The sequence below is a fragment of the Amphibalanus amphitrite genome, unplaced genomic scaffold (assembly GCF_019059575.1).
Source record: "Amphibalanus amphitrite isolate SeventyFive unplaced genomic scaffold, NRLGWU_Aamphi_draft 000618F_arrow, whole genome shotgun sequence".
Taxonomy (NCBI): Eukaryota; Metazoa; Arthropoda; class Thecostraca; order Balanomorpha; family Balanidae; genus Amphibalanus; species Amphibalanus amphitrite.
In genome coordinates, this window is record NW_024882112.1 from 393,876 (window position 1) to 416,726 (window position 22,851).

At 48.2% G+C, this 22,851-nt stretch overlaps 2 protein-coding genes across 2 annotated transcripts; one reads left to right on the forward strand and one right to left on the reverse strand.

Annotated features, from left to right (window-relative positions):
• Window positions 1-5,881: 5,881 nt before the first annotated feature.
• Window positions 5,882-20,404, reverse strand: LOC122363381. The gene is made up of 5 exons (XM_043332588.1): window positions 20,390-20,404; window positions 7,959-8,077; window positions 7,510-7,594; window positions 7,007-7,177; window positions 5,882-6,814 (listed from the first exon to the last, which is right to left on the reverse strand). Exons 2-5 carry the CDS (start codon window positions 8,043-8,045, stop codon window positions 6,627-6,629), a joined length of 531 nt encoding a protein of 176 aa, XP_043188523.1. The 5' UTR covers window positions 8,046-8,077; window positions 20,390-20,404; the 3' UTR covers window positions 5,882-6,626.
• A 390-nt stretch (window positions 20,405-20,794) lies between these two features.
• On the forward strand, window positions 20,795-22,004 carry LOC122363383 (the record flags this gene model as incomplete). Its single annotated transcript, XM_043332590.1, has 3 exons — window positions 20,795-20,901; window positions 21,153-21,378; window positions 21,867-22,004. Coding segments are annotated over exons 1-3 (391 nt in total), but the record flags the coding sequence as incomplete, so codon positions are not given.
• Between the last annotated feature and the right edge of the window lie 847 nt (window positions 22,005-22,851).

Sequence of the window (22,851 nt, forward strand, 5' to 3'; positions counted from 1 at the left end):
CCCCCCGCCTCCTCGGCCGGCGCGTATGTAGAAAACCTATAGGTCCGAGCCGTCGAGGGTTAAGCTGGCCTCTGAGGGCCCAGACCGACCTCTAAAAGTCCCACACCGGCCTCTGATAGTCAATCAGCGCAGTTCAGAGGCGGATCCAGCTCAGAGGTTTGGGGGGGGGGGCAAACCATAAAAATTTATCGATTCTTTCCATGCATCGTCCATAGGCGTAATGTTAAAATCATGCCGTTTGGGGGGGGGCAAATGCCCATTTTGCCCCCCCCCCTGGATCCGCCACTGGCGCAGTTGCAGTGGTCGCTGATATAAAACCTCTTAAAAACCTTACAGGTCTGGCTGAGCCTAGCTGGGCCGTTCATGCTGATTTTTATAGGCATATTGAAAAGACTCGCTTTGCACGTTTCACGCTTGCTCGTAATGAAAAAGTTGCTGGATGCCTCTGGAATTTGCATGGGTGCCAAGTGCCAACGGCTGCGGAGGACAGGGGAACACGTCCATCAGTTTGAGTTTATGGACAGGAGTCTCCCTGAAATTTTAACCAATTTTGTTTTTGTTTTTGTCTCGATTTTTTTTATCTCTGAGCATGTTTGCGAAAACAAAGTGGCCGAAATCCGAGGAGAAACTGGATTTTGGGGGTAGGTTAGGTTTTGAACCTCTGGGACCCTGCCCCCCCCCCCCCCACTTTCGAAAACGTTCCTACGCCTATGAGTCGGGTGGCATTTTCCGGTTCAGTGTGTCAGATTGACTCAAGGCCTCGTCTAGCATGTTAACTGGGGGGGGGGGGCAAACCCCCGCAGTCACCGGCCTGGCCCCCCCAGTCAGGGTAAAAATGTCACCACTGGGGGGCCGGCAAAAACGAAAAGGCAAACGAATTTTTACTCCAAGGCGTCAATGCACATAAAAACAAATGCGTAAACGAAACGTGGATGCAATGTGAGCACATTGATATACCCTATTACCTCTGACTGTTTTCACGTGTTTATTTTGTTTACCTGATGCCATATTTTTTTTTCGCTCAGCAATACGTTATACATTTTGGGTTTTCAGGCGACCTAACTCCGTGTCCCGCATATTCTCTTTCACGTATTCTCCTGTTGTTCCTGTCCTCGGGGCGTCAATCTGTTTTTCTACCGTTTCTACCTATATCGTCGTCCTCACTACGCGACGTCGAACTTCTGGCTGGACGGTCACCGGTGTGCGGCAAGAGTATCTCCTAATAATGAAGCAGGCTCCCATTTTGGGTGATCGTAAGCTCAGCCTGGTGGTCTGTCTCTGGGGACGGGAAAGACTAGTGTGGGCAGAGGCCGACGTGGGTCCAGAAGTTGGCATTGGCCATCAGAGCTCGGCACCTGACGCTCATAAGCCGGCGGGGCCCATTAGAAACCGATGTGGTTCGCAAAAAAATATATGCGTTCGTAATAAATTGATAAGATAAGGTCAATGTTCAGGTCATTCGAGGGTATCAATTATTCAATTGTCCATTTCGCTCGATTATTCTCAGAAAATATCTGATTTCGACGTTTTAACTCTACCTTGCACGAACAGAGGAGCAGAAGCGCATACAAATAAGTGATGGCTCCCTTATAGCCATAACGGGAGCAAGATTCTTAGATAAACGGAAATAACTCGTTAAATTTGAACTCCGACGAACAGCAAAGCATTCATGAGAGGCTGACATCGTAAACAAATGACCGACTTAAAAAGGTGTAGCGGGTCCAAAACTAAGGTTTCATTCTTTGTATGCTTATTACTGTCTGGTGGGGTAGTGTGACGGGGTTATAACTAATGCAAAGGCATGGGTCGGATGGTCTACTATTTTTATCTATATAGTGTTAAAAAAGTTTATCAGGTTTCAGGGCTGTGATGAAAAATAAGTGGCCTAAATCCGGTGAGAAAACAGGATTTGGGGGTACCCTAGGTTTGGCTCCTTAAGTCTCTGCCCCCCCCCCCCCCCCCCAGTGAAAATCTCTTAGACGAGGCCCTGGATTGACTTGTAATTCGGTGTTTGAAAGTGTTTAGAACGACGTTCGTCCAAAAAGGACACTTTTCAATTTCTCCCTGACTTATAACGGAGCAGTCACAAAAAATAACCTGACCTTAGGTCACACATATCGAAATTCCGAGATATACATTGTGTACATATTGTTGCTCTCATTCATTGCTCAAACTTTCAAAGCGATCGGTCACTCGTAGCTAAGGCTGGCATTGAAACTTTTTAGGAGGTGAGGTCACTTGACGTGACCTGGTGACCTGACCTTGAGTGACCTTGGTCTTAAATTTTCACAGCATGTGCGGAAAAGATGTATGATGAGGTGTGCGCCACCGGTTTTGAGATATTCGCGAAAAACCGCATGGGAATGTCCAAACACCCCAGTAGGGCGCGGGATAGGTAGGTATAGCCTGGCCTCTCGCATTTACATATACCCATGGGTGTCTACTTCTACTGCCAACTAGGGACAGCCGTGGTAACCTACTTTTGCTGGTGCTGGGCGGCGCAGTCCAACAGGCGCCTACTCCAACTGCCATCTAGCGACAGCTGTAGCAAACACATTCCGCTAGTGCTCGGCGGCACAGTCTACCAGCAGGCGTCTGCTTTTACTGCCATCTAGCGACAGCCGTGGTCAGCAGCTTTCACTGGTGCTCGGCGGCAGTCCACCCACAGGCGCCAACTTCTACTGCCATCCAGCGGCACTCGTAGTAAATAAATCCTACCGGAGCTGCATCAAAATCCATTGGAGCACAGACATCTAGCACTTTTTCATTCATACACCTGACAACTCTTTTACACTCGCCTAGTAACAAAATTTCCCGTTGGTCTACTAACTAACGGGTGTGCACTTAGTTTCTGGAAAAAGATTGATTATCCGTATCTTTAAAAGTATTAAAGCTACCAATACAATTTTTCGTATAGTGAATAATCATTCATTTGGGAATGAGCATGCCAAAATGCAGACCAAACCGACTATTTTTCATACAGAAAGGAGCTTATAACTAAGTCATGAACGCGGAAAACGTGGCGGAATTTTCACAAAAATAACAAAAATTCGAGAGAAACAACTTCTCATCCCACTGGCGCTTTCTAGGTATTGCTAGAAAGAAAGCTTGTGCCATTAGAGGAACAGCACAAGCACGGGGAAGTGCGTGGCACATGCACAGTGTGCAGGTGTGTTGGTTCGTGGCGAAAGTGCCCTAGCAGAAGAGGCTCGTTCTGGTAAAAGGTATTCACCATCTTGTGAGTGCTCCCGATACGTTCCCCGTCCTCCCGTTTTCCATGTTTGTAAGGAAAAATTTTAAATTGTGCTATTGTATACCAAAAAGGGTAGAGATACCATGATCCAGCACTCGGCAGCCGATAAAAGCAGCAGAGGAGCAATGAGACATGGATCTGTAAGCTATCACGATAAATGCTGAGTGCACAGACGAATCAAGCAGTCACCTGTGGATGCTGGAATTAGATCGCCTAAAAGGGAAATTTTATGTAACGAAGATGGGGTAAAACACCACCTCGAGAAGCAGGCGCTCACAAAATGTGGAACCTTAGCCTGTTGACCACTTTCGACGCAATCTCCTGGTCAGTGGACCGCCATATCGCCACGTGCGGTATCCAATCATTATGTTAGCCCTATGTAGCCAATGCCGACGTCGATATCTTTTGACAGCAGTGCTTAAATAAAGAAATTTTGTCACATTGGGAACATCACTACCCGAGGAAAATATAGGTATCATGATCACACCACAATGCAGTCACTGTGCGCGCGGAGCGCTGGATCTACGGGACGGCGCACATGTACCGTTTGTGAGCCGCGAAGAGAATCTTCTTGACATATATCAACGGCGACCGAATGGGGACTTTTGAAGACAACATAGTACTAAGAAAGATGTTAAGTGCATATTAGCGTCTATTTGAATTCCATAACCCTGCTAGCCATCGCCACACCTGGACCCGGAGGTGCCGCGCAGTTTCAACAGGGGGCGTCTGTATAGCACGTGGGCTGTAGACCGCCTGGGAGGAGAGAGCGCCTAATTCTTTTAACAACTCTTAACCCTCGCCGGACCTATTGGTTTTCTACATACGCGCCGGCCGAGGGGGGGGGGCGGGTACGACCCCCCCTCGCCGTTTCGCCCCTGGTGGAGCTAGCGCGTCGCGGAAAAAACGAGCGTGTGCGCCGTTACGAGACGCAGAGATTGGTACCCGATTTTAAGGTCCTAGGTCAACCGGTGACCTCTGAGGTCAGGTCAAGTGCCCCAGGGTACGGTTCAGTTTTTGGTGAATAACTTCGCAAAAAACGGCCGCAGAGCGCCGATTTTGGCAGCATCGTGTTCGTCTCGCTCAGGCGCGTCGAATGGTATACTTTTTGTCCGGGTCAGGTCAACTTGGGGTGTTGACCTCAGGTCAAGGTCAGGTCAGCACCCCCAGGTCACGAAGTTGGTCGAAAGAGGTCATGTCGCATATCATTCGATTCGGCAGGTCTTCCTGAGTCCATTGGTGGCTTTCCCGACTCGCTAGCTCAATTTGATCAAGAGTTATTGACGAAAAACTAATATGACCTTGATGACGTCATAAATGACGTCACGCAAGGTCAACATTGCAAAAGTGACGCATCTAACCTTGCAAGGAGTGCATCAAATCACGATTCTGTGTGCTTGAGATAGTTGGAGATCGTTCCCGGCGCCAGAATAGCAGTTTTCATTTTTCCCCATTGACTTATAATGGTGAGGTCACGAAAATGACCTGACCTCATATGACCTTTAGGAAAAATCCGAGATATACAAGTTGTGGGACTCATAATGGATACTAGATCCTGCAAGTTTCATTTCCCTGTGACATCTCCTCTGGCAGTGAGGGCGTTGCGAAGTTGCGACATCTGAAGACCGTGCAGAGGTTCACTTATGACGTCATAGGTCAGTGACCTGACCTGACCCAAAAATGCGGTTGGTGTCAAAAGATGCGGCTTGGATCAAAGGTCAGGTATGCCAAGTTTCAGCTCTCTATCGCCAGCGTGTTCGGAGCTATCGCGAAAAAACCCTATGGGGGGGGCGGCACCCGCCCCCCCCCCTCGGCCGGCGAGGGTTAACTATTGTTGCAATTTATATATGTGCCAAATATAATCTTAACCTAAGTTCAAACACTAAAGTTATGGCAGCACAAACTTTTTCCAGAAACTAAGTGCACACCCGTTACTTACCTGGTAAATTCGGTGTTCAGGTAGATGCCCATCGCACTGAAGAAGGACTTGAACCAACCAGCCACAGTCACCCCCACTCCCCTCTCGGGACGGCTGCGACGTAAGAAAAAGGACAGGAATCGGGTCTCGGGCAGACAGACAGTGTTGGGCAAGGATTAGTCTCCCGACTAGGTTGCTGTGGTTTAACTATGCACCATCAACCACAGCCAGCAAAATTGGCCTGGGCCGTATATGGTTTTCCTCCGGCTAGCTCCGGCAACTACTCCGGCCGAAGTACGGGCAAGGACTGGGCTCTGGAGCTCTACTGGAGCTGGCACACGATCCCGGAGCTCGTCCGCACCACAGACGGACTTGAACCGATCGGCCGTGCCATACCTCAACCGCACTTCAGCCACAGTAAGCCAGAGCAGTTACGAGGCAGCCGGACCTGGCCGTAACACGCCATGGCAGAGCCGGTCTTGAGCCCCACTTGGCGGTCCGAAACCGGAAACCATAACTCCGGAGCGCTACGGAAATGACTGGCTAACCGGAATAGAGTCTTATCGACCCAAGCCCCATGTTCCGACGGCGTTCAGTTTACACTCGCCCAAATCTGGCATGTCGGAGTTGCCGTGGGAAAACGTACTAGACTAGAGCCAAACCAAATTGCTGGTTGGGTAAATAATCCAATGTTGAGGTTAAGAAAAACAAACAAACTTAAGTTTTATTCACCTCCTTAGATCGCCACCAAACCTTGCACAAAAATAATAACTGAAATACGCATTTTGAAGTAGCGGAAAGCACTTGAGCCATTGATATATGAAACCTAAGTCAAATACGCGCGATGTCAACTGTTGCGAAAGTTGGCTCAACTTTTTGCTATGCAGACTAGAGAGTAATAATCTAGTGTCGACTACCATCTATCCGATAACATCCTACTGTAAAAAACCAGCGAGTTAGCCTCCACGCAGACGGTGAAACAGGAACGTACAATGCTCACGCATTAAAGAACCCCATGTGCATATATCAAAGACGACAAAAATAAATTATTCTGCAATAATTAACTTTGGTGCTATCACTCTCACCCAGCTCACGAAAAGCAGCAAACTTCGCAATGCTTGATACACAGTACACACCAAACACATCCCTCCGGAGTATGGTCGACAGCTTCCTCAGCTCTTAGGCGGCACCAAACGGCACACGGGAACCCGGCCACACCGCTACTGACGGATCCAAACCCGGCTCCACCTCACCCACCGGACCCCCTCCCCCCGCACCCCGGTCCGGGCGCGCCCGTAACGCCCCTCGGCCTGTCACAGTCGACTCGGTCACACCAGACTTCCTCTGTCTGTCAGCTGCCCCCCCCCCTCAGGCTGTCCGCGTCCTTCCGCGATACAGCACCCAACCCGGTCCGATCAGCCCACCAGTCCTCCATGTGGTCCCGACTCCGGGCGCTCAGTTCGCGGCCTCCACGCGCGCCACACGCTCCTCCAGCTGCAGCAAACTCTCGCCGAGTGTGGCCACCGCCTGTGCGTAGGCGTGAGCCAGCCGCTGGCCGGCCGCCTGCAGTTCGGTGAGCCGCTGCGCCTGCGACAGGTGGCGCTCGCTGACCGCCTCCAGACGGCCGCGCAGCTCCCCAGCGCCTGCACAAAGCGCAACGGTCACACACAGCTCACATAGATCACATACAGGTCAAATATACATACACACTACACAGGCATTTATGAAACACTATCTAGTGTTATTCGCGGTGTACGCTTCTATGGCCTTCATATATGTGCTTCTTAGATCACAAAAGAGACCCTAGCGTGCCCCTGGGACCGGCAGCCGCGTACCTTTGATGTGTTCGCTGTCGAGCAGCGGCGCCAGCTGGCGGACTTTGTCCAGCTGCTGGGAGACCTGGGCCAGCTGACCCTCGGTGGCCAGCAGCTCGGAGACCAGCGCGGCGGGGGTGGCGGTCAGCTGCTCACCGTACAGCGGGTCCAGGTACGACTCCAGCTCCTCCACTGTACAGAGAGCGGGGATGAGACACGGGCACACCACGCAGCAGTGTGAAGTGAGTAGGTGTCACCAGCCACCACATATGGCATTCAAAGTACGTCCAACAGTGACTTACTCTAGAAACTTGAGAAGTTCCGAGCCAATCGCGGGATTTGCAAATGCATAAATATGAGCATGTACTCCCTCTGTTTAGTGATATTGGAAGCTGACATCAACTACAGGATGAGTGACGACACTGTCGCACGCGTTACATCACAGAAATATAGCGCTCATTAATCATTATGTCACAGCACTGCAGCTCTAATTCGTTACACCACTGTTACACCATGACACTTACGTCTCTTCATTATCATCACGGCGCGTTCGTAGTCTCCGAGAACGTTGCCCATCCGACTATTGAAGCCCAGGATAACATCGGTCGCCTTAAAAAAGAGAATCACTCAAATGTGATGATACTTGAATGCTTCTGAGATAAAATGATTGGCGATTGCAATGATACTTTCTGAGATACCTAAGGGACAACGAGCAATGCAACCGATAAAAACAATGCCCGTCACCTGATGAACTTCACCAGCTTCATGCTTTAGAAGATGTCTGCAACAATGTCACATCTGGATTCTGGGGTACTGATATTGCAGTGGAAAAATTCATTGATGGGATTCTTAGAAATGAGAGCCGGGTGACGCACCAGATTCAATTACAAGTCACTTGCAGAGCATAACAAACCAATGATGGCATGGCATTACTTTGAGGCTAGAGGCAGATTCATGTTACAATTTCACTTACCTTCGTATATTGCTCATTTTTATCTAGATCTCCAAAGATCTTGTCCTCAAGTGCAGAAACACGACCCTCCAAATTTTCCTCACCCATCTTGAAGTTGGATGAAGCTTTCAGTTTGAAGCCTGAAATAACAAAAGCTGTTAAGTTCAAGTGTTTGAGGGCCCGCCAGCCTTATAATCAGTGCCGTTTCAGCCCGGCGAAACAAAACTGGTAAAAAACTGCTTTTCTTATTTTAGACAGAATATTGGGAGTTTTTACGCTTTTATGCAGGTTCAAAAGATGTCGGCGAATGATATCACCGCGAATCAACATGCAGCGAGACCAATATTTGGCATGTAGATTGTAGGTATCTTGTTCACAAGCGTTAGGTATAGAAACAACACCCGCGAGTATTTACATGCAGAATCGTGCGGGTCACGGCGCACATCGCCTCGTCGGCGGGCCCCGGCAGACGGCGAGCCCGCCGGGTCCGGTGTGGTCCTAGCGGCTAGATGGTTTAATGAGCCGGGCTGCACTGCATGCAAAGCTTCAATGTTCCTCTTCAGACACCTCAGAGGACAACCTGCCTCTCAAACATAAATTGCATGCTACGTTACAGGTCATGCACTAAGCCTAGCACACTTCAAAGACAGTTCAAGAGACAGACCCACTGAAAGGCAGCCTGTCGCCTCACTTGGGTACCGGTCCACTCCAGACACAGCTTCAGCAGTTAGGGCCCCCATGGTCAACCAGTTCAGTTTAAACCTTAGTTACAATAATCCCAACTCTGAGGGCTGTCACAAATGTCAAACCACAGGGCTTGGATGAACATTTTGTGCTCGTCATCGACCCTGAATTATGATTTAAATGTAGTGTAGGTAGCAAGCATAGTTAGCTAGGGGTTAGGTCTTCTGAAATTCCCTAAATGGTTTATTTGCACCAAAATTTATTTTGGCAGTGCACAGTAGAGTGTATCGATAACCGAAATTGGCAAGGAAACTGGCATATTATTTGGCGCAAGGACATAAAAATAATATCTGGGCGCAACATTTTCCTCAAAACTCAAAACTGACTGACCCGGAACGGTTTTTGTAAACCCCATTCCAACTGCTGCGGACGTAGGATGAAGCTTTAGTTCTCCCCTTTTGACGCTAGATGGCAGTGATTCCAGACTGTCTCTAACTTAATTTCAGACATCTGTAAACGTAAAAAAGCCATTCGGATTAAATTATGCACATTTTTTTACATCATTGGTGTTGGTATATTGCTGTTTTTTCCATTGCAAGTGTTTTTCCATTGCAAACGCATAGCTTTCCACACATTATCAGGGTTGTATACGACTCAATCAATAGCAATCAATTCAATCACGACAAATTTGGGAAACCAATCAAATCAATCAAGTCAGAGCAGTTTTCGGGAATTGATTCAATCGACTCAAACGCGACAATGAAAGGAATCAATCAACTCAATCAAACGACTCAAACCAACACATACATTAGGTTTTTTGCCCCACCAACTTGGAAAAGTGTCCATAGCAGTCTGGTGTACCTACCTACCTACCTTCCTACCTACCCACAGAAGAAACATAAAAATATTGTCATTTAAAATTATAAATTGCCATGCCATTCAAAGTTTCTATGTAATAAGGATGGATACCTAGTGATGGACAGGTGGATCATGATATTGAGGTTCAATGGGTAGAATTGGAGCAGAAGTTTCATTTAATGGGTGCAAAATAACCCAGTAGTTGACTCGCCCCTTAACCCAAATCACCACCTTTCACCTAAAGGTTGTCAATTTAATTCTGGCCATATTCCAACTCCATTTACACTAAATATCAGATATTCCGGTTGAAAGTTGGCTGCTCGGATTTTGGCAGTGTTCGTGATTTGGACAATTTACCCTACACCACGTCTATTTTAATGGATAATATGCATCAATAACATATTAACCATAGGGAAATAGAAATAAATATCTTACCTGCATGTGACGGTTTCAGTTAGACAGAGACTGACGGGCAGCCTGAAAAATCTTTCCACACAATGTGCATTTGAGGCGTGGGATGTTGTCAGATTGGGAAGGAAGAGATTTGAAGTATTTAGCGGTCCACGACTCTGGACGTGGCATGTCAATGTTAGGTACCTATGTGAAGAATTCAAAACATTTAATTGCAATACAATTTGAAACTGTTAGGACTGGGGGATAAGGATGAGGATTAAAAATATATTTAAAAGGAAATGGAGAGGACAGGGACTCTGGAACCACAGGATAAGATAAGGACAAAGGAAGTAGGAATAAATAAAATTAAAACGCGAAAACGGCACGGTGCGACTGTGAATAAAAGAAAACGTTTTGCCAATAAGTATGCTAAGCTTTTATAAATCCTTATTCTACGTGTTTTGATTTTTTTGTAAAATGACGTCATTGATTATCATGTACTATGGTAGATCATCATAAAATAAATCGGTTGTACAACACCAATTTCGTTTTAATTATTATTTCAATTGAAATAAAACCACTTAATAATATTCGGTAAAATATTTTAAGGAAAATGAAATATATTAAATATGTTATGCTTAGGCTCTCAGGAGAAAAGGATGAACAAACGTTCTGCTGCAATTTAAACAATGCAGCAAATTAGCTATTAATTGGTATACGTAAACGTAATTAGCGAGACGAAAACGGCGCTTTTGTTTCAGTTATTTTTGTATGTAACGGAAGTTAGCAGGGATTCAGCAGGGGTTCAGCAGGGATTCAGCAGGGATCGACGGCCCCTACGATTTCGCTGAATTTTGGTGGAGAGGTGCAGAATAGTGTCCTCTATCGAAAATCCTAGTGCCAAAATGCGGGGAATCCATCAGGGGGGCCACAAATCCCAAAAAACAGTATGCCCTCAGGGCACAATCGACGAACTTTGAAAACCCTACTTCTAGCCGTCAAAACAGCTAAAAATGCACGTCATTCGAAAGAGGACAAAATTTTACATGCAACGGTACCAAATTAAGGGGGCTAGCGCCCCCCTGAACCGAACAAAACAGCTTCAAATATATGGGCCCGGGAGTATGCCCTCGGCATAAATAAACGTTTTCAACAATTTCAGGCCTATAACATCGACAAAATCCAGCAATATGCACATCATTGGAAAGAGCGTAATTTCCCAAACAAAAAACCCAAGTAACATTTTTCGATGGGGCCCACCTGGGGCCCACGGGACCCAATTGAAATTTGGGGCCCAATGGGGCGGCCCCTACGATTTTCTTCAAAATTTGCACAGACACTCTCCTGGGCCCCCTCTTCAATCTGGCTGAAGAGACCTACCGGGGAATCCAAAGGAAGGGGCCCAAAGAGGGCCCCAAAGAGGCCCTTTCTAAGTATTGCCCCTAATTTCGCGACCAACCCCGGCAATATGCACATCATTGGAAAGAGCGTAATTTCCCAAACAAAAAACCCAAGTAACATTTTTCGATGGGGCCCACCTGGGGCCCACGGGACCCAATTGAAATTTGGGGCCCAATGGGGCGGCCCCTACGATTTTCTTCAAAATTTGCACAGACACTCTCCTGGGCCCCCTCTTCAATCTGGCTGAAGAAACCTACCGGGGAATCCAAAGGAAGGGGCCCAAAAAGGGCCCCAAAGAGGCCCTTTCTAAGTATTGCCCCTAATTTCGCGACCAACCCCGGCAATATGCACATCATTGGAAAGAGCGTAATTTCCCAAACAAAAAACCCAAGTAACATTTTTCGATGGGGCCCACCTGGGGCCCACGGGACCCAATTGAAATTTGGGGCCCAATGGGGCGGCCCCTACGATTTTCTTCAAAATTTGCACAGACACTCTCCTGGGCCCCCTCTTCAATCTGGCTGAAAAAACCTACCGGGGAATCCAAAGGAAGGGGCCCAAAGAGGGCCCCAAAAAGGCCCTTTCTAAGTATTGCCCCTAACTTTGCGACCAACCCCGGCAATATGCACATCATTGGAAAGAGCGTAATTTCCCAAACAAAAAACCCAAGTAATATTTTTCGATGGGGCCCACCTGGGGCCCACGGGACCCAATTGAAATTTGGGGCCCAATGGGGCGGCCCCTACGATTTTCTTCAAAATTTGCACAGACACTCTCCTGGGCCCCCTCTTCAATCTGGCTGAAGAAACCTACCGGGGAATCCAAAGGAAAGGGCCCAAAGAGGGCCCCAAAGAGGCCCTTTCTAAGTATTGCCCCTAATTTCGCGACCAACCCCGGCAATATGCACATCATTAGAAAGAGCGTAATTTCCCAAACAAAAAACCCAAGTAACATTTTTCGATGGGGCCCACCTGGGGCCCACGGGACCCAATTGAAATTTGGGGCCCAATGGGGCGGCCCCTACGATTTTCTTCAAAATTTGCACAGACACTCTCCTGGGCCCCCTCTTCAATCTGGCTGAAGAAACCTACCGGGGAATCCAAAGGAAGGGGCCCAAAGAGGGCCCCAAAGAGGCCCTTTCTAAGTATTGCCCCTAATTTTGCGACCAACCCCGGCAATATGCACATCATTGGAAAGAGCGTAATTTCCCAAACAAAAAACCCAAGTAACATTTTTCGATGGGGCCCACCTGGGGCCCACGGGACCCAATTGAAATTTGGGGTCCAATGGGGCGGCCCCTACGATTTTCTTCAAAATTTGCACAGACACTCTCCTGGGCCCCTTCTTCAATCTGGCTGAAGAAACCTACCGGGGAATCCAAAGGAAGGGGCCCAAAGAGGGCCCCAAAAAGGCCCTTTCTAAGTATTGCCCCTAATTTCGCGACCAACCCCGGCAATATGCACATCATTGGAAAGAGCGTAATTTCCCAAACAAAAAACCCAAGTAACATTTTTCGATGGGGCCCACCTGGGGCCCACGGGACCCAATTGAAATTTGGGGCCCAATGGGGCGGCCCTACGATTTTCTTCAAAATTTGCACAGACACTCTCCTGGGCCCCCTCTTCAATCTGGCTGAAGAAACCTACCGGGGAATCCAAAGGAAGGGGCCCAAAGAGGGCCCCAAAGAGGCCCTTTCTAAGTATTGCCCCTAATTTCGCGACCAACCCCGGCAATATGCACATCATTGGAAAGAGCGTAATTTCCCAAACAAAAAACCCAAGTAATATTTTTCGATGGGGCCCACCTGGGGCCCACGGGACCCAATTGAAATTTGGGGCCCAATGGGGCGGCCCCTACGATTTTCTTCAAAATTTGCACAGACACTCTCCTGGGCCCCCTCTTCAATCTGGCTGAAGAAACCTACCGGGGAATCCAAAGGAAGGGGCCCAAAGAGGGCCCCAAAGAGGCCCTTTCTAAGTATTGCCCCTAATTTTGCGACCAACCCCGGCAATTTCAATTTCAATTGAATTGGGTCCCGTGGGCCCCAGGTGGGCCCCATCGAAAAATGTTACTTGGGTTTTTTGTTTGGGAAATTACGCTCTTTCCAATGATGTGCATATTGCCGGGGTTGGTCGCAAAGTTAGGGGCAATACTTAGAAAGGGCCTCTTTGGGGCCCTCTTTGGGCCCCTTCCTTTGGATTCCCCGGTAGGTTTCTTCAGCCAGATTGAAGAGGGGGCCCAGGAGAGTGTCTGTGCAAATTTTGAAGAAAATCGTAGGGGCCGCCCCATTGGGCCCCAAATTTCAATTGGGTCCCGTGGGCCCCAGGTGGGCCCCATCGAAAAATGTTACTTGGGTTTTTTGTTTGGGAAATTACGCTCTTTCCAATGATGTGCATATTGCCGGGGTTGGTCGCGAAATTAGGGGCAATACTTAGAAAGGGCCTCTTGTGGGCCCTCTTTGGGCCCCTTCCTTTGGATTCCCCGGTAGGTTTCTTCAGCCAGATTGAAGAGGGGGCCCAGGAGAGTGTCTGTGCAAATTTTGAAGAAAATCGTAGGGGCCGCCCCATTGGGCCCCAAATTTCAATTGGGTCCCGTGGGCCCCAGGTGGGCCCCATCGAAAAATGTTACTTGGGTTTTTTGTTTTGGAAATTACGCTCTTTCCAATGATGTGCATATTGCCGGGGTTGGTCGCGAAATTAGGGGCAATACTTAGAAAGGGCCTCTTTGGGGCCCTCTTTGGGCCCCTTCCTTTGGATTCCCCGGTAGGTTTCTTCAGCCAGATTGAAGAGGGGGCCCAGGAGAGTGTCTGTGCAAATTTTGAAGAAAATCGTAGGGGCCGCCCCATTGGGCCCCAAATTTCAATTGGGTCCCGTGGGCCCCAGGTGGGCCCCATCGAAAAATATTACTTGGGTTTTTTGTTTGGGAAATTACGCTCTTTCCAATGATGTGCATATTGCCGGGGTTGGTCGCAAAGTTAGGGGCAATACTTAGAAAGGGCCTCTTTGGGGCCCTCTTTGGGCCCCTTCCTTTGGATTCCCCGGTAGGTTTCTTCAGCCAGATTGAAGAGGGGGCCCAGGAGAGTGTCTGTGCAAATTTTGAAGAAAATCGTAGGGGCCGCCCCATTGGGCCCCAAATTTCAATTGGGTCCCGTGGGCCCCAGGTGGGCCCCATCGAAAAATGTTACTTGGGTTTTTTGTTTGGGAAATTACGCTCTTTCCAATGATGTGCATATTGCCGGGGTTGGTCGCGAAATTAGGGGCAATACTTAGAAAGGGCCTCTTGTGGGCCCTCTTTGGGCCCCTTCCTTTGGATTCCCCGGTAGGTTTCTTCAGCCAGATTGAAGAGGGGGCCCAGGAGAGTGTCTGTGCAAATTTTGAAGAAAATCGTAGGGGCCGCCCCATTGGGCCCCAAATTTCAATTGGGTCCCGTGGGCCCCAGGTGGGCCCCATCGAAAAATGTTACTTGGGTTTTTTGTTTGGGAAATTACGCTCTTTCCCATGATGTGCATATTGCCGGGGTTGGTCGCGAAATTAGGGGCAATACTTAGAAAGGGCCTCTTTGGGGCCCTCTTTGGGCCCCTTCCTTTGGATTCCCCGGTAGGTTTCTTCAGCCAGATTGAAGAGGGGGCCCAGGAGAGTGTCTGTGCAAATTTTGAAGAAAATCGTAGGGGCCGCCCCATTGGGCCCCAAATTTCAATTGGGTCCCGTGGGCCCCAGGTGGGCCCCATCGAAAAATATTACTTGGGTTTTTTGTTTGGGAAATTACGCTCTTTCCAATGATGTGCATATTGCCGGGGTTGGTCGCAAAGTTAGGGGCAATACTTAGAAAGGGCCTCTTTGGGGCCCTCTTTGGGCCCCTTCCTTTGGATTCCCCGGTAGGTTTTTTCAGCCAGATTGAAGAGGGGGCCCAGGAGAGTGTCTGTGCAAATTTTGAAGAAAATCGTAGGGGCCGCCCCATTGGGCCCCAAATTTCAATTGGGTCCCGTGGGCCCCAGGTGGGCCCCATCGAAAAATGTTACTTGGGTTTTTTGTTTGGGAAATTACGCTCTTTCCAATGATGTGCATATTGCCGGGGTTGGTCGCGAAATTAGGGGCAATACTTAGAAAGGGCCTCTTTGGGGCCCTTTTTGGGCCCCTTCCTTTGGATTCCCCGGTAGGTTTCTTCAGCCAGATTGAAGAGGGGGCCCAGGAGAGTGTCTGTGCAAATTTTGAAGAAAATCGTAGGGGCTGCCCCATTGGGCCCCAAATTTCAATTGGGTCCCGTGGGCCCCAGGTGGGCCCCATCGAAAAATGTTACTTGGGTTTTTTGTTTGGGAAATTACGCTCTTTCCAATGATGTGCATATTGCTGGATTTTGTCGATGTTATAGGCCTGAAATTGTTGAAAACGTTTATTTATGCCCCGAGGGCATACTCCCGGGCCCATATATTTGAAGCTGTTTTGTTCGGTTCAGGGGGGCGCTAGCCCCCTAAATTTGGTACCGTTGCATGTAAAATTTTGTCCTCTTTCGAATGACGTGCATTTTTAGCTGTTTTGACGGCTAGAAGTATGGTTTTCAAAGTTCGTCGATTGTGCCCTGAGGGCATACTGTTTTTTGGGATTTGTGGCCCCCCTGATGGATTCCCCGCATTTTGGCACTAGGATTTTCGATAGAGGACACCATTCTGCACCTCTCCACCAAAATTCAGCGAAATCGTAGGGGCCGTCGATCCCTGCTGAATCCCTGCTGAACCCCTGCTGAATCCCTGCTAACTTCCGTTACATTATTTTTGTAGGGGTTTCAGATATTTATAGAGTTCAGTGGGTTGTTTCTGAGGAGATGTGGAGATGTGAATTATTAATTAATCACACTTTATTAGTATATAGGGCCTTGCACTTTATCATCTGGATTAAAAAAAAAAAAAACGTTTCCTGCTGAGTGCAGAAAGGTAGGTAGGTGCATCGCTAGGTTCTATCACCAGGATTGGAGCAGTTATGAGTTGTTGCAGTTGGAAGTCAAAGTTGGCTGTTCATGTTTAGGCCCTGTTCTTTATTTGGCCATCTACCCCATATTGCAGTTGTGATGACAATTGACAAGCAGTTTTCAGTGTAGTTTTGTGATCTTTGATGTCATCAGTTGGTGTCATTATTTTTCATCAACTAAAACTTATTTGAACTTTCCATTCAATCGACTCAATCATACGAGTCACTCTAATTTTCGGGAATCAAATCAGTCAACCAGTCGCTAAAGTCAAACGAGTCAGTCAACCAGTCATCTCGAAAAGTCAATCGACTCAATCCAATCAACTCAAAATACGCGTTGAAACAAATCAATCAATTCAATCGACTTGATTGGTATACAACCCTGATTCACACATAACACAATACACATTACCTATGCATTAGCGCCCTGAGCTCTTAAACACGAACAAGTAAGTAGCAGATTAGGCAACTATTAGCAACTGAGCTCCTGCCGCATCGTACTTTAAGGACTACATATAGCCGGTACAATTGTGTTACCAGCGACCAAATGTCAAAGTGGACACTGGTCAGGTGCTCGGTAACTGGTGACTGGTGAGCCAGTTTGCTTTCTGTCCTATCTTACGACTAATTCACCATCATCCTTGCTTGCACTTCTCCGTGTTCCGGATTAACGGTCCGCCTAGCAGACAACCGATGGAAGTCAGCTTCGGAGTGACCATTTCAACAAATGTATGCTCTAGTCTGTCCCGTTGTGACTTGCCGTCAAAACAGTATGTCCCGACGCTGAAATGCCGTCCCAGCGGTACAGCGGACTAGTCGTCAGTGGTTGATTGAACCGATTGAGCCTTGGTTGATTGAACCTTACATTGCCCTCTCCCTCTCGTGTTTTATCATCCCAGCATAGCCTGACTCAGAGCATTGCAGCCATTATGGTGTCTTTTGACTGAGACGCTGCGGCACACAGCCGGTGCCCGATGGTCGACTTTATTCTGATATTGCTCTCTCCCCGCTAATTCATTTATTCATCATACCACGGCCCTAAAATGTTCTCGAATAGACTAACCCATAGGCTCTAACCAAGCATAACGAACAACTACCCACTTAGCAGTCTCCGAACGTCTGCTGTTAAAATTAGTAGCCAGTAGGTGAAACCGAAACCGACGAGTGGCCACGTCAAGCGGTCCCTCAGTGCCCCAAAGGTGGTCACTTTCGGGGTAGAACTTGTCACAACTCAGCCTATCCTACCGGACTGCCGTGGGCTCCTCTCTTACCGCGCGGCGAAGACTGTGAATATCGTGCGCTGGTAGTATTACATACAGCTCGCATCCCAAATAAACAGTTACTGCCGGCGAAGGCCCAACCATTCACCGCACTATGGTGCAGGTCCGGTGACTTTCCTGCCGCCCGTGTCACCGCGACCAACGGCGGCGACAGTGCCGTCGCCTGTCACCGTCCCCTCGAGACCCGGCGCGCGGCCAGCGAGTGATGCCGTCTGTATTTGTTTGTTTGTTTGTTTTGTTGGGTTAGGCTCTTTCGGTCCGACAAGACCATTTCAGAGCCGGAAGGATGATAGGAATTAGGGGGTGACATTGGTCTGGGCAGGCACCCTAGTGAGTCACCGGGGCTGATCCCGTCCAGAGAACAGGCCACCCATCCCCAAAGTACTCACTACTCACTGCACCCGGCTACGGTGTGAGCTCCCTCGGGAGCCGCGGTGCCGCTCCAAGGGAGCAGCCCGCATGAGATAAAGTTGCCTGTCCAGCCCGGAGGGGGTTTCGGCGTGGAGGAGAAGGATTTCAGTATCCTGAGGATGGAAGCACGGAACGGGTGCCGTCTGTACCGGAACAGCGCACTATCTGTACCCGAACAGGTGCGTCTATGTAGGTGGAATAGGCATACTACCAAACTGAACTGCCGCATGCGAGAGATGGCTAGTCAACCAGGACTCGTGAGTCTGCGGTGTTTTAATACAGGATCACATGCAAGAGCCCGGTCACCGGCACAGATTGACTGTCAACTAGTCCGTGATATGACCCGTGCTGTAGCTAGCTCACGTTCGGGCCCTGCTCGGCGCACTTGTCGAGGCCAATGACGAGACCGACTTTTACGTCGGTCCTTCTCCGCCGCGCCAACCGAGTTAATAAAATACCTTTCACCATTGTTTTCATACATAATCCTATTATTTGACTCATGTGCCGTACACACTTTGCCTCTGTTGCCGCTCAGCCGTTTCAAGCGTCACAGGCACTAAATGAAGAGCTCTTTGCTAACTGACGGTGAACTGGGCTGGTGCGCGATAGGCACTGGTGTACACAATGCACTTTAGTTTTTAGGGTATTTCTATTACTTTGCTCAAAAGCAATGGCCATTTGTGACCCAGACAAACATACAGTGATCATAGAACAGGAGACATGAGAACAGCACGAAAACATAGCGTAGGAGAAAAGTGCATAGATGCGGTTTGATACTGTTAATGATAATGATACAGATATGGGCATTCAAAGTCCATTCAAGCCTTCCAACGCATGTAACGCTCTCCTATACACACCAAGGTATAAGATAGGTTTCGATCTGCCCCAGACAGAACAGGACCTAGGCCGAGAGCCGAGAGCAAAACTAGGGCAAAATAGGCACATGTCATGTGTAGCTAAAACTCCACACTCCCTGTATGTTTTGTTATTTTATACTATGAAGTATGTCAAAGGAACCTCTAACTGTCATTTGAAGTTGTTAAACTAGACGTCTGAAACAAATTATTATGGGCAATTAAGAAAAACAAACGCTATTGAGTGAGTAAGATCAGCATCAGACACCACAAACTGTGTTAAAACGCCATACCGACGCTAGCGCCACCTACAATTCTAGATGTCGCTAGTAGGTTATCCCATAGGAGCCCGTGTTACGGCGAAATGGTCTCAAAGAAGTGGGCGCGGACCAGAGAATACTGACCGCAGGACACCGATTTTGTGTTTTTCTTACTTACAAGAATATAGCGCCACTTTATCTGACAGTTTCCTCTCAATCTGGAATAAAAACCCTCAAATCGATACACTCTAGTGCACAGAGCTATGCTGGACGCTGTGCCAAACTTTTGGCTTTATCTGCACATTGTGTCAGACACATTGAATGTTGAATGTTGATGGTGGGTAACATGGATTTTTCCAGTCTGGTGAATGGCCCAGCCTGAGCCAGCCTGCAATGCTATTGAGTAGCTTATATCTCAGCAACCCATGGGCCATGGGCCAAATGACCTGCAATGACAACCCACTACCCAGTTATTTTTGTTGGGCAGTGCCAGACTCCGCACAGCACTTCAGCGGCAATGAGTGATTAACTGTGTTCTCAATTCTGCTCAAACTTGGTTAACATTTTTAAATTAGTGAATAGTGCCTGTACAAAAAAAAAATGCCAGTGTCAAAAAGTAGGGAACCAAAATCCATCAGGAAGGAATGAAAAAAGCATTGACATGACAGGTGCTGGAGCCTGGGCCCTGTTTCACCGGAGATAGCAGCTTGATAGCAGCATGCTGCTATTACACGTGTCAAATTGGGTTTCCATGAGGGGTGTTCACGGGCACCACACACTGCTGCGTGCGGTGTGTGCGGTGCGTCCAGCAGGCGTGGGGGTAGGGGATGGGTAGGCGGCTCTGACGTCACGGCTGCGTGCGGTGGACGGTCCACTGTGGCCAGTCCCGACCAGCCACAGCGGTCGCTGTGTGCGGTGACGGAATGCTGACGTAGGGACGCAGTGGGCGGAGCTTGGAGGCTGTGTGCGGTCCGACCGCACACAGGGCCCGTGAACAGCCCTATGGATACGTCAACAAGCCTATTCCTCCATCACTACCAGAAGTGTGACGTCAGCTCACGAAATGGAATAGCCCTGGGTTCACTCGATATACCCTGGGAATAGCAGCGTGCTGCTATCACATCACCATGATCACCGGTGAAACAGGGCCTGGAGGCGCAGGGCTTCAGCAACAACCACCGCAAAGTTTGCGGTGGCGCAAACATACCTCAACCTACCTACTTAATGCCTTTAGCAATACAAACGGAATGGATTAATTTGCACATCATTCGAAGGATAGATTTATAGCAATTATTGAAATATCAGGTCATAATGATAAAATCATAAACATAAGCACATTATCCCAATTACTGACGAACCCAACCCTTTTCAAGGTATACCCTTTTCATCCACACACAAACAATCATCCACGGTGCAATCATCACCACGCCACAACAACAAACGAAACAAAACCGCCAAACCGTATTTCAATAGTTAAAATACTGAGTTTGAAATATCAAGAGACAAATTACGTCATAAATAAATTGAAAAACGAACTTTAATCGCTGTTGAATTTTACCAAATGAACTTCAAAACAAGTGATATGGCTTTTAAAAAGTTATGAATATGTGTATTGATTACGCATGTTGGCTTCATTTTCTCTAAATCAGTAAATATTAAATTGAGTTCAGTCAAATCACAGTTTTTTGTTTGACGTCATTTATTTGTATAGCCTATTGTGTCACACACATGCACATACTGATACTGATGGTATCAGTATTGTTGGGTATTGATATTTAAAAAAGCAAATACATATAGCTCAACATAGCTTGTCTTATGTCTAGTTGGTCTAGTTCATGAGTTTACTGAAGGTGTATATAAAAGTATGTACAAATTAATCGTTCAGTGTTGCATATTCTGAGCCTTGAATAGGTAATGCTCTGTTTAAGTACCTAGGTACCTAGGTATTTTTTGTTTCTTGTCATTAATTTTGTTTGCTAGACTTCTTAAGCTCTCAATATTCTGCTGGCTGAATCAAACAGTTCTTTGGTGCATAAGTGTCCTAAAAGCTTGCGAACATTTTCCATCCCCACCTCAAGCATCCAGCTTTATATTGATAGCTTCTCGGTTGCAGATGTTTGTGCCCTGTGGACGAGTCACATGGGCACGGGGATGCCAGCAGCTGACTTATGCCCGGCTGCTGCATGCCTGCCATCCCAGGCACATCAGGGTGCCACTGCCGACCTCTGCTGTGGCGTGTGTTGATGTCTCGCGTCTGGCTATTCAATGGTCAGGAGTACGGTCAATCACACTCTCAGCACCTGATTATGCCAAGGGCAAGGATAAGAAGAAAGAAAAAAGTAAGTTGAAAGGCAGAAATATGAAGGATTCAGGTCCACCAGATATCCAGCAAATAGGTCAAATCTAGTAGGATGAAGTGTAGCTGATTGCTGTTACCAGTCTCAACACCTTGCTTTATATCAGTTGCAGAGTGCCTGTGCCATCGTGCCCACCGCGCCCTGGCGCCCGTACCGCTGCGTTCACCGCGCCCCGGCGTCCCTCTCGTGCTCACCGCGCCCCGGTACCCCGTGCCGTCGTGCTCACCGCGCCCCGGTACCCCGTGCCGTCGTGCTCACCGCGCCCCGGTACCCGTGCCGTCGAGCTCACCGCGCCCCGGTACCCGTGCCGTCGAGCTCACCGCGCCCCGGTACCCGTGCCGTCGAGCTCACCGCGCCCCGGTACCCGTGCCGTCGAGCTCACCGCGCCCCGGTACCCGTGCCGTCGAGCTCACCGCGCTCCGGTACCCGGGCCGTTGCGTTCACCGCGCCCCGGTACCCCCTGCCGCCAGAGAAGGGTGCGGTGAAGGTGGACGAGTCGGAGATGGCCGAGCTGATGGACGTGGAGGCATTCCGCGGCCGGCTGGACGCCGTCCTCGACCGGCTCCGGGACGGCTTCATCAAACAGTTCTCCGTGCGCACATCCATCGGTGAGCTGAACACCGTACAGACTGGTCGGAGGTCGCGGTAAGAGTAAGATTGTTCATTTTTTATATAAAAAAGTGACGAACGTAGTCCGTTTTTTTTTTTGTTGGTTGGAACTTGTTTTGAAATCATTGAGCGCTATCTTAAGATTAAGATCGAAAAAAAAAATCCAGGAAGTCGGGATAATTCAGCAGTGACCGTTAAAGCGCCCCTTTTCCGCTTATGCAGTGGACATCGCCTCCTCGCCCTCTAACTCCAGGTGGCTGATATAGCTGTACCGGTGCTCCCTTAACATTATTTGGGCAGTGTTAATCACCTTTGTTATGCAGATGACATGGTACTGCTATCGCCAACGCCCCAAGGACTGCAAAAATTGCTTGACATTTGTGCTAGATATGCCGATGCACATGATATTGTTTTCAATGTTAAAAAGACGGTATGCATGGCTATTCTGCCCAATTTGTTTAAAAATATGTCTTTACCAGATATAGTTTTGAATGGTACTGTGCTTCCTTATGTGAATAGGTATAAATATCTTGGCTTTGAAGTGAGCAATGTTCCAACAAAATCTGATGATCTGGAGGTGCAGCACCATTATCGCCTTCTGTGTTGTCGAGCCAATTCGCTGATCAGAAAGTTCTCTCTCTGTACATATCAGGTGAAGAAGTATTTGTATTCCATGTATTGCTCGAATGTTTCTGGTGTTCATCTTTGGCATTCTCATCGTGCTGCTGTTCTGCGTAAATTCATAGTTTGTTTCAATAACGCTGCTAGAATGTTCTTTGGTTATGACCGCTTTAGTAGTGCCTCATCTATGTATGTGAATGAGCGCATTGATAACTTCTGGGCTAT

Coding starts and splice junctions, on each gene's coding strand:
- LOC122363381 (XM_043332588.1), bottom strand. CDS start 8,045: ATGGGTGAGGAAAATTTGGAGGGTCGTGTTTCTGCACTTGAGGACAAG. Junction 7,595..7,958: donor AAAATGAGCAATATACGAAG/GTAAGTGAAATT, acceptor CTCTTTTTTAAG/GCGACCGATGTTATCCTGGG. Junction 7,178..7,509: donor CGTGATGATAATGAAGAGAC/GTAAGTGTCATG, acceptor CTCTCTGTACAG/TGGAGGAGCTGGAGTCGTAC.